Raw genomic sequence first — 19083 nt, 5'->3', positions numbered from 1 at the left:
TTCAAATAATTCAAATTCAAATCAAATACAATTCAAAGACTGAGTGCCCAGAGAATGTTTGAAGCTGTTTGGTACCACTTTCTTCTTGTATGTGTATATAGGATCAAAAGACAGGGTGAAACATGGAAAAGAAAGGAAACAAAAAGAATTTATTCACATTTCAAACCTCTTCAGTCATCAGCAAATTGCTTCTGTGAGCACTTAAAGAAAAAAAGTAGTACTGACTTCATGATTTTAGTGGGAAAACTCAGCCAAAAGAATAAAATGGTACCATCAAACCTGAATTTCTCATCTGCTGACCTGCTCACTATGGTGTTGCAGTGGTACAGATGAAGTTAAGGCTGATTTTCTGTCAGCATTATGACACTGTTTCCATGCATCCCTAAGCAAGTTCAGTGTCTCAGGTCCAGTGCATTGATCTGTAAATAGATCCCAAGGCTTTCCAGGAGGTTCTGTGCCTGATACTGGTGTGGCAGCTGCAGATATCTGATTAATTGGCAGGAGAAGGCATTTTCAGGCAGCTCTGAAACTCGCCTAGGGAAATTTGCAGTGCAGCCAGATGGGATTAAGAAGCAGGTGATGGGGCCACTTTTTTTGGCAGGCTTTGTCCTTTTTGCCTTGCAGATATCTTTGTGCTGATTGCTTCAGTGCCAGTGGTTGCTGTTGGGAACCAGGGCAATGTTCTGGCAACGTCTCTCAGAAGCCTCCGCTTCCTTCAGATCCTCCGGATGCTGCGCATGGACCGGCGCGGCGGCACCTGGAAACTTTTAGGATCAGCTATTTGTGCACACAGCAAAGTGAGTGAGGAGCTTGCAGGCTCACATGGGGCTTGGGGAGGAAGATTAAAAGGAAAGAGAGGGGGTGCACAGGTACAGCAGTGCCTTGGGGTTATGTTTAGCAGTTCAAAATACAGCTTTGTTCTTTCAGCTTTATTCCCTTTTCCATTCTCTGAACCATTTTGCCCTTCGTTTTACCTTTCTGTGCTCAATAGTGTGCTGGGAAATGAGACCATGTTCATTCCCACACATTACAACAAGAATTTTGCCTTTACTGTCAATGGAAGCAGGGACATCCCTTTTATAGTGAAGGATGCTGAAACCCTTGACAAAAAAGCCTGGGAAGCTGCAACATGTTTGTAGTGGCTTCTCAGACCTGTCCGATCAACAGATGGAGCAGGCCTCTGAAGGGATGGAAAGAGGCTGAGTAGCCTGAGAAATATGCACAGAAATGTGGTTTCCAAGGGAGCTACCAGTAAAATTTCTCTTTGGAAGCTTAGGTCAGACAATACAGAGATGTACATAGTGGGAACCCAGACAGGCAAAAATTCCTGAAGTCATCTTTGCTTGGTCTAACTTGATGCTGTAGTCAGACACACCCTGTCTTGCACCAGACAGCTACTTGTGTTCTTGGGTTTTCACAAAACATTATTACAAGTTTAAAACTATCTGCTTAAAAATCCTCTAGATGAGATTTCTCATCTGCACAGGATATAGAAAAACGACATATACTCCACTGCATACTGCTTTTTCTTACCCATGAATGACATTCCTGACATCTTAGGGGGTTTTGAAAGCTGAAATGCCAGCTGGCACAGCATATTTAGACTTTGCTTCTGTGCACAGACTAATGGGGATGCCCACCATACTTCATTTCTTATGAACTTCTGCTTCTTCCTCATATAAACTTGCTACAAGACAGGTGGCAGATAAACACTTATGTCAAAAATGTTTCTCAGGAAACAGATCACGGAAGAAGTCTATGTAACAAAAACATTGTTTAGAAATTGTTAAAGGCTTCATGGTGTGGGATTTCATTCAAATATTACTTGTTTGGTTCCCCACCATGCACTTTTAGACCTCAGCTGGCTGGGGGAGATTAGAGTGGGTTGTGAGAACTTTGCTTTACTGGAGACAATGACAAAACAATTTTGCTTATTTCCTTCTGTGACTGCACACCAGAAATTAGCTAGAAAAGTTTTTCTCTTGTCTCAATATTCAATTCCAAAGTTCTCAGCTACAGCCTTTTTTTTTTCTTTCCCAATACAGTGAATTGAATTGGATGAATGACTAATATGAATGATAAAAATGAATTGGAATATTGATTTTTTTTACCTAGCTCTGAAGACCTAAAAAAAAAAAATGTTTCTGCCTTGTTTCAGATATTGCTGGCATTCTGGGATTTTAACTTGGGTGGTTGCCCCAACTCTGTGGGGCACTCCAGTCATTCTCTCTAAAACAGCAAAGTTTGGGGTTTGCTTGCACAAGAATATATTCAAGGTCTGTTCTTATTGCATGAATTAATTTTGAAAACATCATTCGTGATGGGATCAGCTTTGTTACGGCTGAAGAGATGGAAATGCATCCTGCAGCCTTGGCTCTTTGGAGGTAGGGAAAGGGCAGAGCTGTTGGTTTGTTTGCCAAGACTGACCAGGCCCAGGGGAAGAAGGAAAGGAAAGAGTCAAGGTCAGGATCAGAGCCCTGCAGCCCCCTGTGCCATGGGTGCAGCTAAGCCCTTAACCCAGCTTAATGCAGAGCCACAGCTGCAGATTCCTCCAGGCTGCTCCTAAGGAAAGTTCTGTGTAAGGGCCAATTCTTGTAAATCTCTGCATTGTTTCCCACTAAGTGCTGAGCTGGGCTGGTCATGGATGTGACCAAAGCCAGCAGTGACAGCTCTGCTGTTACCCTCTGTGCTTCTCTCGCCTCCTGATGTTTACTCTGCCACTGTGGATATTGAGGCTCTTTTCAGCCCCTCTGTGTTCATCTGTTTCTTTTGCAGGAACTCATCACTGCTTGGTACATTGGGTTCCTGACACTCATCTTATCCTCATTTCTTGTTTATCTGGTTGAAAAAGATGTTCCTGAAAAAGATGCTAATGGGGTGGAGATGAAAGAGGAGTTTGAAACCTATGCAGATGCACTGTGGTGGGGGCTGGTAAGTGACTCCAAAATTACATTATACACTTCTTTAAAACTTCATATCCAAGAAGAGATAAAGTTTTAGGGATTACAGTGCAAGTGCTGCTATATGTGGGTGAAAGGCACATTACCCAGGAACTTTACCAAAGTAAAGGTGCCTCTACAACCAATCAAGAGAACCTACAACCCTGTTGATTTTCAGGTTGATTTTCAGAAAATGGCCCTTAGGTGCTTAAACCGCCTTCAGAAATCAATCTATTCCTGGTGTCTGGGAAACCTCTTTTAGAGGAGCATCTCTTTAGGGGTAACTGCACTATGGGAGACAGAGCTCCCATGCCAGCAGTGTCCTGCAGTGAGAGCTGTGTTCCTCTGAAAGTGGCAGAGCCAGAGCTGCCCGGTGGATGGGTCTGTTGGGCTGTCAAAGAACACCAAACATTTGGGCCATTGAAGAAGACATGCATGGCAGGTTTAGTTCTTATGGAGCCACTGACTGAAGATGTCTCTGGGTTCAAATGGAGGAAGTAAAAAAATATTTCTGGAAAGGTTAGCATAACAATTCTTATGTCCTACATGCATTCCCCAAAGATCAGGGAGTGCCATTGGTGGTAGGATGCTGAACAAGAGGGATTTTTGATACATCTGTTCTTGTCTCTTCTGATTAAGAGAGGAGTACTGGTTTGCACCACTCTCATTCAATCACAGATACTCCTGCCATTCCAGAATTCATGTTTGTTACTGAAAAGGAAGTCTATGTCATGCTGTGACTTAAATTCAGCAGCATATTTTTTATTCAATGAAGTTTACTCATAAATATAAAATACTCCCCTTCCCTCATTATTAGTCAAAAGGTACCAAGTGTTGCCTAGAACACCTGGATGTTTCCATGTCCTTTTATATCCAGGACATTTAGATGGAGTCTCAGTGGTGAGAAAACGTACGCAGTTGGAAATTAACAATTGTGCCAGAAAGAAGAATGCTTTCACAAAGATATCTTTGCTTTAAGAAAGACCAGGACTTCAGGTAGAGCTAATTCTGACAGGTTATTAAGGGTCTGCAAGCTGTTAAGTGGCAAATCCCATTCCTGACTCTGTAGTGATGGTGGGCAGGAGATTTATGTGGACTTCACTTGCAGCAAATGCACCTGTAAGAGGCAGCTGCTTTCAGACTAAAGCCATTCTCCATGCAGTGCCTTGGGATTATGATGCCACCAAAAAATTGGTTGACCCATCCTCAAGATCCTATTCCACCAAGCTGTGCATGAGCACCCTCAGGGCTAAGTGAGTTACACAACTTTCATGGTGACATTTACACAGAGCTGTTGGCTTTGTTTTTCTTACATTAAACCCTGGTTCTTGTGCCCACAGATCACACTTGCCACAATTGGATACGGAGACAAAACCCCTAAAACATGGGAGGGACGGCTGATTGCAGCCACCTTCTCTCTCATTGGAGTGTCCTTCTTTGCTCTTCCTGCAGTAAGTACCTTCCCCTCTGTTAGACACAGTTCAGCTCTGTGCACTTGCAAAAAGAAGGTGAAGTTAATAAAATCACCATTGGAACCAAATCCCCTTTAAAGAAGTACTCCAGATTCTTGAGTGGGTCTGTATGAGTAAATGGAACTTGTTTCTGCCCAACTTTGCACATAGCCTATTGGGAATAATATGTCACCCCAATACTCCTTGAATCACTATGTGGGCATTGTCTGACAGTGCTAGTTAGCACAGGACAAAATTAAACCAGCAAGTGAACAATCTGGGAAATCACAAGGCAGTTCATGAGACTGTACACTGGCACATGGTAATTTACTGGTATTAGCATAACCCCTTTACTGGTATTAGCATAACCCCCACAAAACATATTTTCAAAGGATTTGGGGTCTACCATTGTAATAATTAGAATTTGACCCATCTTATCCAGCCCAAAGGATTTGGGGTCTACCATTGTAATAATTAGAATTTGACCCATCTTATCCAGCCCTTTATTTCCTTTGTCTGAAATGTCCTCAGATAAGAATGAAACAAAATCTGACTCAGATGGGCTGAATGGCAATAGAAACTGCCCCAATCCCAGATTTTAGGATATTTTTCCTCTAGATCCAGACTTGGAAAGAATTTCACAGTGGATGACAAGTCCTGCACTCTCAGACCAAAGCATGGTCTAGCACAACCATTGTATCATGCAAGCAGAGTTTCAGTGGAAATGGAAAGTAACACAGCAGCTGGACACCACCAGCTTGGAAAGGCAGTAGACATTCAAGAAGCCTCTTGAGGACCTTTAATAGTTTGGTGTGGCCTGTGGTCCTTGAGAGGATCATGACAACCTCCTGTCCCATGAGTGGAGCAGCAGGAAAGGCATGGGAACTGCACAAAGACTCCATGTAGCCATCTCCATCTCCACCCACAGACCTGCATCCTCTCATCATTAATCCCTTTTGTTCTGAGTAAGAATAGTCTAAAATCTTGCATCACTCTGTGCTTTCAGGGCATTTTGGGGTCAGGGCTGGCACTGAAGGTCCAGGAGCAGCATCGTCAGAAACATTTTGAGAAAAGAAGAAAGCCAGCAGCTGAGCTCATTCAGGTTTGCAGCCCTTTCCTCTGCCTTGAAAAAGTGCTGTGCATGAAGACTGCTGCATCATGTTAGCAAGGGCCACCACTCCTCCCTTGCCCAAATTCTCACTTCCCATTGCAGGAGGTGAGAATTTTTGTTTGTCAGTTTTTCACACTGAGCTGGATAATCCAAAGGCCTTTGCAGTTTTGCGGAATCTCTCAACTCCCAGAATATCTTTCAGAAGAACAGTGTCTTGCAAAGAAAGGATCTCATCTGCTAGCTTCTGTAAACCAACTGGCTTCTTCATCACTGCCACAAAATCGCAGGAAACAAGCTGTTGAAAACACATTCTTTACAAAATACAATTTTTTTTTTCAGTTCCCTTGAGAAAATGCTTTTCTGTGCAAACAGTTATGTTGTTATTGATGTGAAAACAGCAATAGAAGTAACACAATATACAGTGACAATTTCAATCAAAGCAAATAACATAAATAGTATATGTGGGGTTTAAAAACTAAACCACACCCTGTATCCTCTGTTATGTCACTGGATGGTCCAGAAATTGAATGGGAAGAGAGCCCTTACCTCACTTGGACATCAGTTATGGCCTTTGTTATGAATTCAGGATATTAAGCTTAAAATCATTCGTCTGTGTACTGAAAAATTTGAAATTCTTTATTCTTACTAGGTGTGGAGCACATCCTGATAGCGGTTAAGTAAATGACAGCATTTTCACAGAGGGACAGAGAAAGTTTCTGTGATAACAAATGGAAGCATTGGTGCTCAGGATTGAACCAGTCCTCAGGAGAAATAGGCTGAATGGCATTAAAATTCATGGCTGTTCTCATTAAAAACATGCTTTAGCAAACAGAGGGGCTGCAGGCATGAATTGTGAATAGAATTTGATGAAACTTAATTTTAAATTAAAGCATCTCCACTGATCAGGTAGCTTATGCAGCTAGTGGGTTTCAGGTTGGGGAAATTTTTTGGGGGAAATTTTAATTTGAACTAAATGCTGAAGTAGAAAATTGCTCAGCAAAATTTCTTCTGATGATACATTAGGGGGCAAACTGTCCTAAGTACTTCCAGAATTACTGGACAAGTCCAGCAGTGCTTGAAGCTCTTTTAGACATACCAGACAGAACAATAAAACCATTTTAGTCTAATGTAATGTCATGTTCTGATAATGGTTGCCTCCATGTTCTGTTTCCTTTAACAGCCCTCCAAGATCAAAATTCAGTGTCAAAATCTTTTCCATATAGTCGCACTCATTTGGTATGGCTGATTAGTAATTAATTTTCAGATAGTGACTCAGGTGCATTGTTATGTTCTTTGACAGAGTCTGGCTGCAGTCAGCTGGGAAATAACTTCACCTAACACTAATTATTTCCTCTCCCCTGTAATTTAGGCTGCCTGGAGATACTATGCTACTAACCCCAACAGGATTGATTTAGTTGCTACCTGGAGGTTTTATGAATCAATTGTATCATTTCCATTTTTCAGGTAAGTGCATTGTCCACCTCTCCATCATCATTTTCTGTGAAGTATCAGTCAGGATAGGAAACACAGACTATATATATATATATATATCAGCGAGGCTTTTGTAGGTAACAGATGTTTTCCAGAAAACTCTTCTGAAGAAGAGGAATCTTTTCTGAGGTAGTAGTTTAATTTCAGTCACCACTTCTGAGTTCAGTGAAAGTATTCCATACATAAAGATATTCAGATAAAATAGATGCTTATATGTTTATGGCTATTAGATTGATCCTCACTCTCCTTGGTTATCCAGCAGGCATCTTTCTCACATTAGGTCTTAAGATTTTTAAATGTTTTTTAAAAAACCTGTATGGCCCTATGAAAAGCCAAGACTTTTAGCTACAGATTATCAGCTGATAACAATGGGCATTACATATCCAAGTTAGTGCTTTAAATGTTCCTCCTGCTCTTGCTGTTGTGCCTCATTCTGAAAAAGAAGTGCCCTTAAACTACTGTTCAACTCAGAGGTCTCCATGCATAATTGTGCTTACTGCCCTGATACTGAAGCTCCAGCTGTTGCTCAAGAATCCCTTGAAATGTTTCAGACTCCTGCTTTCACAAAGGGCAAATTACAAACACTCACTCTATCTTTGTTTTAGTCACAATAGATTTTTAGAACCAATTTCACGTGTTTCAAAAAGGAAACCTCAACAACAACAACAACAAAAAGAACAAACAAACAAAAACAAAACAAACAAACACAAAAAAACCCTAGCACCAAAAGTGTTTGATTAAGGCTCAGTACATTTCTTTCCTTTTCTTTATCTCTTTCACTTTCTGTCTATTCCCACATTTTCCATTACAGAATAATTTCTTCAGGATTTCTTGACTGCAGGGTTTTCCAGAGAGTAATTCTCAGATTTATAAGGAGTCTGGACTCATTACTGTGACTTCAAGCTTGCTCATTTTGTGTAGGTTCTTCTGTGATCCAAATGCAATCTGAAATTTAATAGGTATTTTGCAAATAAGAACCTGGGAAGGAGGGCAGGAGAGATCACTTCTAACCAAAGACTGGATTGTCAGTCAAAGCAGCACAGACTGGTTTCAGGAATCTAAATCAATTATTTTTTTGCTTTATAGCTCATTGAAAATTTAGCTTTTATTCTGCTTTTTCTGTCAGTTATGGTCACAGAACAAAAGAGGTATAAGTTATTAGCAGTAGATTAGCAATTTATATTTTAAAAATATGCTGAATTTATGATATGATTTTTCTCTCCTTGCTTTCTTGTAATGCATCCTTTCTTCTATAAAAGGAAAGAGCAATTGGATGGTACTGCCAGGTATGTAGCTGTCATTATTATACATATATGTTTTAATACAGCTGTTGGAGGATGCAAGCTAAATAGTTCTATGTGGATTCATGAGCTGTTAACTAAATCATGCTACTAACACCACAGGTAATCATTAAAAATTATTAACAAGTCCATTTCTTAACTGCTTGCTTTTTCCCCTAGTTTAACAACACAGCTAAAATGCTAATTGTACAAAGGCAGTGTTGCTTGCTGATTGTCTGTAAACAGCTTTATTGTTTGTTATGACTAATCATGGTGTAGATTTCTCCTGATCCATGCTGCAGAGCCAGGGTTTAGCATCCAGGCTGTTCTGGGGGGAATTTAAGACTCTGGTTGCTGTTGCTCCACAGTCTTGCACAGAGCAATGTTGTGGTGTGAGCAAGTCACAGTTCACCCAGTGCAAAGATTTGTTGACAATAAATAAAGAGATGGGTGTCTAAGATGAACCACCAGGATAGTCATTCTCTCTGGCAGCACTGTAAAAGCTGCATTAGGTTTGAGGGCCTGGTGTCACCCATGCTGAATAAAACAGGAAAGCTGCCCATCACACCAGGGTATTCACAAGCAAAGAGAATGAAGGAATCCTCAACCCCAGCACTGGCCAGTCACTGCAGAGCAGCCACAGTCAGCCAACCTGCAAAGCCTCAAATGGAAATGATATCTTTATAACCTCTTCAGATATTAGAAGAGTTAAATGCACATACAATAATTGTAACTCAAAACTTAATGTTAAACCACTGTCAATGGGTCACCCACAATGTAATTCAATAGCAATTAAAGGATAAATAGCTCCACAGTGCTGAAGCTACTTCAGTTTGCTTCACCATTTACAGCACAGAGAAAAGGAACAAAATTGTAGCTACATTTCAAAACTGTGAGCCAGAGGTCAGGTCTGGAGTTCTAGTCCCTGACTTGATGAAAAATTATGCTTTTATTTTTGTTTTTTAAATATTCCATGTAACACATGAGAACTTCAATAAAGGAAGTTGACAAAAAAAAAATATTACACTTGCTGTTCTCCTAGGTACTTTTGGGGTTCAAGCTTTATTTAGCAGAGAAGAAAAACCTATCTTGAGTTTTCTTACAATTCAAGCGAGTCCTCTAGTGACAAATTATTGGGAAATGATGTCTTCCTCCTCTTACCACCAAAATAATGAGCTCATCTCAAAGATGACTGGGTGGGAGGCACCCAGTTTGTGAATCCCCATGGACCTCAAGTACTTTACAGCCATGGCACGCCCCAGGCTAAGCAGTCATGGGCAAGCTCAGTTGCATTAATGCAGACGTTTGAAGATTTTAGCCATCTCCAGTCTTGGTAACAGCTGAATTTTGGTCTTTAATATGTAGGGAAGAACTTAGGAGCTGAAATCCTTTTGAGTAATTCCATAACTTGAGTCAAAATGTTCTGGCTGAGAAGCAGCAGCAGATTAAAATTAGGTAAGAGAATGCCTGCTGCAGTTCACTGTTGATCACAGCTCCTGCACCTGCAGCAGTTCTGAGTTACTGTAGCTTTCAGGCAGTAAAAATCATTTGATGTCAACACACTGAATTAAAAATGGAAAAGTATGACTCACAGCTCAAAATCTTTAAAGCTATAATCCCAAGGCCCCTCATTCTAGCTGGATATAATTTGGTTTTATTTTATTATATATATAATAACCCTCAGCAAAATCATCAGTACACCTGCATGGGAGCCTTCCTGCTAGCAGAAATGTGTTTATGGAATGAGGCATTCAATTAAAGGGATTGGAAACCCTCCAGGTAAACAGACATATGATGGCACTTGTGGGAACATCCACTGACTTCAGTAGAAATGTGATTGAGCCATAAAATCTGGTTGTTTTGACAGTACCACATCTCATCTCTTATAAAACTCTTATTTACAAACAAGATAATTAAAAAACAATCTTCTATCTTCTTCCTTCTGCAGTGATTTGGTATAGAAAGTATTCCTTGTACTCCACTGCAGTTTGTGCTTTGACTGTATTGAAATAAATGAGCAATAAGGGAGTGTGGTCCTAATGGGGAGAACAGCCCATAAGTGTCTTCAGTCTCCAGGTTCTTCCATCAGTTTAGTACTTAAAGAGAAAGTAAATAAGTAGTAAGGCTGCTGTAGTAATAAACTGCATCATCTGATCCATGGTTGACAAAGGAGAGAGAAAAATTGGTCCAAAATTTTCACAGAAGCTTTTAATAAACAAAAAATGAGGCCTGGCTGTGTCAAAATTTGAGGACAGGAAGTGCTTTAAGTGGCAGAGTTTTTAGTGAGTAGAGTGAAAGCTCTTTAGGAACTCCACAGTTCTAGAGTTGAACTCCATGACAGATCCTTCTAGGATCTCCCCTGGACCAGGAGAGAAGAAGGAGCTTGCATGATAAAGTCACAGACAGATACAGGACCCTGTTCTTAGACCATTTGGGAAGAACACAGGGGTCACAAATGAGTGGAAAAGTCCATTTCAGGAGTTGGATCCCAAGGCAAGGCTGCAGGGAAGGACTTTTCACAGTGGAAAATCAAGTAAATTTTGTCAGCAATCTAAGGCTTTACTGAAGCTCCCTTTAAAATAAAGCTGCGAAGATATGAGATATGATGAAGAGGACATTGGACTGGAGCTCGACTCTGTCCTGTAAACAGCAAAGGGAAGTGGTAGTTATGATGCTGCTCTTGAGAACAGTGTCTTCCCTATGTGTATTCCCCAACCCAGGAGGAACTGAGCTGTGCTCTCTGTGGCTCACTGATGAGGAGTTTACTGACCTCCTGCCAGAGGTGCCACCAGCTTTTTTTTTTTCCCTTAGTCAATGCCTAAACCTCATAGCCCCATGAAATCTCAGACAGCAACTGCTTTTCTCCCTGTATTGCAAAGCTTTTTAATCTGTTCAGCTCTCCAGAAGGGAGATTTATGAGGAAGAGATGCTAATGCTCATTTCTGCAGGCATGCAGCAAATGATTCAGCAAACATTTGGGAGCCTGACCTACATTTAGGATGGGCATTTGCTTGCCAGACATATTTTTGTTCTGAGCAACTTTTTATGTCTATGTTTCAGGAATTAATATTGGGGCCTCATTTTTCAGTGCTGTTGTTAGCAGCTGTTCCACTGACTTTGACCAGAGTTTAAACTTGCATGTACAGGCACCTTAGTGAAGAATTTTGAACTTCTAGGGTCTTACTCCTGATCCTCATTGTCCAGCTTTAGAACTTGACATCAGGAGAGTATGCTCATTCCTAGACCTATTATTATGTGATTGCAGAAAAGTCATTTATCCCTGTTTCTTTATCTCTACAAGACAAATAATATTTCTATGTCTTTGGAAAGTTGATTTGATTTTTTAGAGGAGTGGCATAATGAGTACCTGTCCTTCCTATTACAGGAGTATGAAAGAATTCATGAAATGTGGTACATTTCTGTATTGACAATGCTGACAACAAAATGAAAATAAAACCCTACTTTTCAAAGTGTAAAATTTCACTGTAAGCTATTCATCCTAATACATCTGCCCAAAACAGGAAGGAAAAAAGGCCACTCTAATCTACACACTGCATTAACTACAAATGAAAGGCTCCCACTCTTTTCATAGAGCTTTTCATGGGTAATCATTAATGTCTCATCTTATTAACTTTTCTTCACTTTACAGTAATGTCATGATTAGTAGGGAGTCATTCTTTGGATCAAGCCTCACAAGAAAACTTAGGTATATATGTTCAAGTAACAGTTCAGCCTTATTCTTTTCATATTTCTTGCATGCCATTCTCTGCCTGCACTTTCTGTTTTTACTACAGTAGTTCACATAACCACCATCAAAAGTAAGGGACAATAAGACTGAAAATTTATTAAGCATAAAAAGAAAGTTGCATGACCTTACAAATAGTTAATTGTTCTACTGTTCAGAAAACATGGGATATTATCCAAGCTCTCCAAAGAATCTGCTTAGAAACAGGTGTTTTTCTCTGTTTCTATCAAATGGAAATTAAACTAGCCTAGTCTGCAAAGAATTTTGAAATTTACTGTGAGAAAAATATACTGTAAGAGCTAAACACTGTTCCTTATGTGGTCCCAACCCTGCCAACACAATTCATGCAAGTTACTTTGAATTTGAGTTCAGTGGAACAACGTCTTTGCATGTGTATTTGCAGGTTCTGGTTCAGCAAATGGAAAACAAGTGGATGCTTTTGACCATCTGGATAAAGTTAGTGACATGCTTAAATATCTTGCTGAACTGTGACCTAAGACCTGGGGCAAGAACTTTACCTTCCTGTAAAGAGACATAGTCATAGCTTGTGGCACTTCAGGAATACAAAAGACACATCATTAGAAATAATATTTTGACTGAATTGCAAAGTATTTCACTCTATCCCACACCTTGCTGTCATTCAACTTTATCTGGTTGTTCTCATTCCAGCTTCATTCCACAAACATGAAACCATCTACCTGCAACTCAGCTTTTCTAGCTGGAGCTCTTCAGCTTTTGGAGAGCAGCAAGTAAAGCACTCCATTTTTTTCATTTGATTATTGGCCCATGCCCAATAGTCAAGAGACTTTGATTTAGCAGTTTGATTTGCTTTCTAGTGATTGATACATTATATGTTCACTTTGAAGCAAAAAGTGGGTCAGCAGCCATTTCTACCTACAATGGCTGCATCCATTGGTGAAAAATATCCATCCTGGTTTCACAATGAATTGGATTTGGATTATTCTTCCCATAGATTTATGTGACATTATTTATTTTCATCCATCTCCAATCCCTTTAGAAAGTGTGGATGAGAGAAGGAGCTAAGCAAAGGCCTTTAGTGTATGTAAAAGTGCTTTCTTTTTCTGAAGGGCATCAAAGTTGAGCTGAAGTTTTGATTTGTGCTCAGGTTTGTGGGCAGATAGTCTGGATGGTAGGTCAGTCTGACATAGTCTGACATGGTCAGAGTCATAGCCACCCTTAAATACCAGTGAGGATGTACACCACCAAGAAGTGTGGAAATTTGTTGACTTAGAAGTGATGTTTCCATGTTTCCTCCTCACATGTTAGAAACTTGCAAATTTAGGCCTCAAGATTCAGAGTGCAGAGTGAAGTCTTTAGTTTTCAGGAAGCTGTAGTCAACTATTTTGGGACAGAACATTTTTGTGAGATCTCTGAAGGAAAGAATGCTACTCAATAAAAGGGAAGGTTGATTGGCTAAAGTTTAGAACTACCACAGAAGTGTGGAATGTTCTTTGTTTTATCTTAAGAAATCTCATGGACTATCTGAGATCAGTTGAACAGGTTCACTGCAGAACTCATGTCTGTCATAACATTAGTTTGGTGTTAATTTCTATTAGGAAGTGTTCAAAGCAGAATATGGGATACTTCTGGAAACCTCATTCAGAATGTTTCATTTTCCAAAGCTAAGTTCACCCATATAAATTCATCTGATAAGGTACAAAAATGCTGGAGTAAACATGACTTCCTTCTGCTTCCAGTTACCTGAGATTAATTACATCTAGTGACTTTAAAATGTAAAAAATATGGAAAAATCTCCTGATTATCATTTGTCCTTGTTAGGTGAAAGTGGTAAATCCATGGCAGAGGGCTGTTTGGTTCACTCTTAGAATTAATTCACTATTTTTCTCCTCACACACGGACCATTTGTTTATGAAACTCCAATACAATACTAGGAAAAGGATAGAGAGGAGAGTATCTGGCTTGCATGATGGGATGTAAATGCATTATTTCTTTGCATGACTGTTTCTGGAAAATAGATCTAGTTCAGTGGTTCCCACTCTTTATTCTGAGCAAGGGTAAAACGTGTTGCAGAAGCCAGCCATCTCCCGTATATCAAGCCACCAAAATAATCTCTCAGGTGGTCCAAAATAATTCCCACTGCTCATGGGGAACTAAAATTTAAGAGCTGAATTTTTCTTTAGGTAGAAAGAAACTGCACTGCTCTCACCTTCCTCCCTTTCTGGTGATCTGTATCTACCACAAAGTTAAGGAATTTGCATCCTGGGTCCCATTTCAAGGACACAGGGTTTGGAACACATGAGAGAGAGGATCTAATAGCATGCAAGACAAAAAATGGTGATTTATCCAAGCTAGTCAGAGAAACTACCCTGGATTTTTGTCAGCATGCTTGGGATAGATTTGTATCTCCCCAGTTTCTGGAACTGTGCTGGAAGTTGAGAATGATATTTTATTGAATGTAAGGAAGCCAAATGAAGTGGGACCACTGTTCCCAGGTGAGGAAAAGTAGCTAACATCAGAAGGGGGAGTCTGCAAGAGGAGCAGCAGTGCATGAGGCTGTGGGTGGGAACCACTGTCCTAGCCCCTCTCATGCAGGATGGTCGGCGCATGCTTCACGCCCGGGACTGAGCCATGCGCATGCTGCTTTAATGAGGAGATCGTGTCATGAGAACAAATGTTTCCTCAGCACTTTTAAAAAGATCAATGGAAATAAAACCCCAGCAGACCCAGATTTCATTCCTTGGAAATGAGAATAAAGTCCATTTTTTTTTTTCCTGATGACAGTTGTTATCTGGAAAGAAGCTTGGGTTTTGTTTGGGGTTCTTTTGTATACAACACATGGTTGAATATTTTGATGTGTAGCTGATGAATTATTTTCTGATGATTTTACTGCTCTGGCTGCCAGATAAGAACACAATTGTCTATATTTGTTGCATAAACATACTGTTACGAATCTGAATGTTACTTCAAGGGTAAATCTTCAGGATTCCATTAATGAGGAAGGCTTCAGCTCAGGTAACTTTAACTTAGACTAGAGATCTGCTTTTTGGATGACTTCTCATCTAGATCTTTCCATAGTCAATAACAACGTTCCCCAAGTATAAAGTCATCCCAAACTGAACCACACTCTCCCCACTCACTGGTTAGAGTTGCTGACTTCCCACTGATTATAGAAATGGGTCGAAAGAGTAGTCTTAGATAGGAAGTTTAACTTCTTTAACAGCTTAAAAAAGATCAGAAGAGTTTTAGCTCAGAAACCTAAGATGCTCAAACAACAGTCTTTGGAGAATAGTTTCTTCCTAAACTGACTCTTATCAGCAGGGATAGCTGCAAAGCTCTGAAAAGAAAATCTGGGAATACTTTCAGTTTGTATTATCTGCCTTAGGTCCCCACCACACTGAAAAAAACACCAAAAACCCCATCCCACAAATGAGCATGCCAACATATGCAGAGGAAAATGTCACTGCAAATAAGTAGGGTTTTGTGCTGAATGCAGAGGAATTTTTGTTCTGATTTTATCTATGAAGAGGATATAAAATCTTGTTCAGTCCCAGTCTTGCATAACTCTATGACAAATTTCTGCATATCTTGCTTATATTGCTGTCCTATACTTATAAAATGTCACTAGATTAATATTTGGATACTTTGCATCATCTACTGACCCTTTTCCTTCTGGTCTGATCCCTACAGGTCCTCACTTCACTTTATGCCTCCATTTTTTCTGGTATGCAAGGCAGTTATCACAGGAGTTTTACGGGGCAAACTTTGGGACAGCTGGATATATATATTTTGAAGAACTAAGCAAGTTTCTGGAGAGGGAGTTAAAGACCACATGTAATGACAACTGTATTATTTTAGTGTAGTACTAAATGGCTTTTTATAAACAACAGCAGTCTTTTGCCTCACCTATTTTTCTGCTTCTTTGCCTTTCAGATTCTGTTCCTTAAAGATATTTTTCTCTTGAGAGTTTCTCTGTAGTATTACTCACTCAGATCTTGTGACATTTAGTACATTGCTCAAAGCCAGTGTAGTATGTGACCATTTGACTCTTCCTTTCATTTGAGATTCATCTATCAATCATCTATTGTCAGTGACCTGTAATCCCCCCATTTGGAGAACGCTGATCTCCACAACAAGCCTGTTGCACAATTTTTTCAGACCCAGAAACAAACCTTGTCATTTTATTATCACAGAACAGATCTCCTTCCCCTAAAACTGCTTTGGTTTCTCCTTTCTTGTATCTTATTCCACAGTCTCCTTCAGTCTGCACAGATCAACACCAGGGTGTCCATGCCTCATTGCTTTTTTTTTCTTTATATTAAAGAAATTCTCACTCTCACAAGCTTGCTCTCTCCAACACCTTCAGGTCCATCAGTTTATATTGCCTGGCTGACTCTGTTATCACTGAACTAGTTTTTGGTGCATTTCTTTGGAATAAAATTTTTTCAGTGGTGATGTGCCATGATTCTATACTCTTCTTGACCATACTTCTCAAAATTCCTCCTTCAGACTTTGATTTATTAATGAGACACGAGAATTTATTTTCCCTACTTTACCTGCCCAAAAATCCCACATGCAAATCATTCTGTTGACTTTTACTTCCTCACCTTTATATTTTGTGCCCTTTTCAAACTTGCTCATTAGTTTTCTTCTCCAGTATATATTTGCCCTGAGTATGGCAGCTGAGTGCTTGAGGAATCCAAATTTCACAGAGAATTCAAATATCTGTCTTGTAAAGCAGTACTGCTCTCAAATATGGTCAAACAGAGAAGGGAAAGTGATGCAGAAAAGGGGGTGCAGGATCTCCCTACATTAGTAGAACACAAATCACTTGCTGGGACTCTGCACTCACCATCACTTCAGTGTTGACAGAACCTTGGTGGGCAAAGCAGATCAAGATTCCACCCCAAAAGCAAGAACTATGGAAATAATTTTTAAAGCTATTTTACATTTTAAATTGCATTAAAATATTTTAAAGCCATTTTACATTTTAAATAATTTTTAATTTTTAAGGAATTCTTTAGCTCAAATGTGAGATTTTCCAAAACGTAATTTGTCACAAATGTCAAGAAGCAACATCTCATCTTTTTCTACAAAGAAGGAAGTAATCCCCAATTTTTACTTCATATATTTGTCTGTGATTTGTGCATCTTACCCCCATGCCATGAATTCTTCAGGAAATGACATTAGGGCATAGTCTGAGAAATATATTCATTTAGACTGTTCTAATTCTTCACTCAAATCCATGCTTTTATCTCCTGGAAATGCTGATATATCAGGACTAAATCTGTGTCTCTGTACCCAGCTCCTCATTAGTTGCCACTTCAGTACTCACATGCACACGTGCTCTTCATCCATGCAATGACAGGCAAGCGTCTGGACTTCCTAGGCTGCAGAAATTACATTCACAAGAATTTTCATAGCAAAAAGAAAAATCAGAAGGGTTGTAAAAACTTAATATACCCAAAGGTTTAGTGCTTGCAACTTTTCTGATAGAGAATCCCATATTTCATTACTCCCTCGGTCAAAGATTTATTAATCAGAAACAGACAGTAGAGAGGAGAACCCCAGTAATTCACGTAAAAAAACCCCCAACAAATAAAAACAGCACAAAAACTTGCAACAGCTGTGATGCTCAATGCTCAGATAACACTCATTGTGGTGGGATACTGCAACAGACAGAGCTCTGAGATAGAAATGTGAAATCCTTCTTTCCCACTTGCAAGGTCTGCACATGCATCTCCATCCTTGGCCACGATGTCCTTGCACAGTGGACCCTCCCCACGCTTGCCTCTCCTGCCAGCAGGTTTAGTGGTTGCAGCTGAGCATCCTGCAATGATCCCTCACCTGTTAATTCCTTCTTCTGGTAACCATGGCTGTTGGTCCTTCAGCTCTGCTCTCATCTGTGGCTCTCAGAACCCTGCCAGCTATAACAGCCCCTTCCCTCCCCACACTCAACTTACTTGATCTGGTGTCCCACACAGAGCTGCCTCTTGTTCATGTGTGCACAATTCACCTCTCCCTAGAGCTGTCCCAGGATTGTGTTAAAAAGCTTTCTTCCTGTGGCTTAGCCCTGGTTTTCTTTTCTTTTGTTTTTTGTTTTTGTTTGTTTGTTTGGGTTTTTAACAAATGTGCAATTAAGAAATATTTGAGCAGCAAAATGAACAAGCAAATAAAATATTTATACCATCCATCACCTACAAAGTGTTCAGGACATATATAAGCTGATAAACTCCCTGTCATATTCCTATTCCTGTTTCTGCTTTAGTGGTATTAGTGATTACCTTTAAGATCATTACAGTCATCAAGCAGTCAGGAGGGTTCGTGGTGCTGGTAAAATGGCAGGTAGATGAAATTCTATCTCTGTGTTGTCACTGAAGGACAAATGTATTCAGACAATAAATCTCTAAGAGGACAGACAGTGCAAGGAATCATCAAAGGAATAAAATGTGTCACTTCACTACAACTGCTTTAGGTCAAGGTGGAGAGAAAACAGGGTATCCTGCCCTACCATGTCCCTAATCAGTGCTTGGCAAAGCCTTCCCAGAATTTTGCTGGTGATTTATCTGGTTCACAGCACATCTGACTTTATTTTATTCCTTAAAGTTGAGGAATAAAATAAGGGAGTTGAGGTTGTTATGTTTGGATAAGAGATGGCTCTGAGGAGACTTTAGAGCATGTTCTAGTACCTAAAGGGAGACTGCAAGAAAACAGGAGAGGTGCTTTTAACAAAGGTGTGTAGTGACAGGATGAGGAGGAATGGCCTCAAGCTGAAAGGGTGCAGGTTTAGGTTAGACATTAGGAAGAAATTCCCCACTGGAACCACCGGAACAAGTTGCCCAGAGACATTGTGGATGCTCCACCCTTGGAAGTGTTTTAAGGCCAAGCTGAAAGGGGCTCTGAGCAACTTGGTCTAGTGAATGACATCCCTGCCCATGGCAGTAATGTTGTTTCATGTCTTAGTAATGAAACTACTGCTTCAGGTGTGCTACGTGAGCTGAAGCACTGTGGCACCTTGCATGGAGAGGATAGCATGACCCTCTGGTAACATTTTCAACATTGATACCAAAAAATGCTCATAAAAAGC

At 40.0% G+C, this 19083-nt stretch overlaps 1 protein-coding gene across 2 annotated transcripts in view; it reads left to right on the top strand.

The window, feature by feature from the left end:
* Nucleotides 1-19083, top strand: part of KCNQ3 (potassium voltage-gated channel subfamily Q member 3) — a 191400-nt gene that overhangs the window by 157596 nt on the left and 14721 nt on the right. The window contains exons 4-10 of one of the 2 annotated variants that reach the window (XM_071421821.1): nucleotides 625-797; nucleotides 2776-2931; nucleotides 4280-4390; nucleotides 5397-5492; nucleotides 6871-6965; nucleotides 8252-8278; nucleotides 11922-11978. In XM_071421821.1, coding sequence (XP_071277922.1) covers nucleotides 625-797; nucleotides 2776-2931; nucleotides 4280-4390; nucleotides 5397-5492; nucleotides 6871-6965; nucleotides 8252-8278; nucleotides 11922-11978 — 715 coding nt within the window. The remainder of the gene's footprint in view (nucleotides 1-624; nucleotides 798-2775; nucleotides 2932-4279; nucleotides 4391-5396; nucleotides 5493-6870; nucleotides 6966-8251; nucleotides 8279-11921; nucleotides 11979-19083) is intronic. The other variant, XM_071421822.1, reaches the window with a different exon arrangement.

Source organism: Agelaius tricolor, unplaced genomic scaffold (assembly GCF_023055355.1).
Source record: "Agelaius tricolor isolate 1412-34295 unplaced genomic scaffold, bAgeTri1.0.p SCAF_2, whole genome shotgun sequence".
Classification (NCBI taxonomy): Eukaryota; Metazoa; Chordata; class Aves; order Passeriformes; family Icteridae; genus Agelaius; species Agelaius tricolor.
Note: the sequence above shows the minus strand (reverse complement) of the source record. Positions and strands in the feature narration are given on the sequence as shown.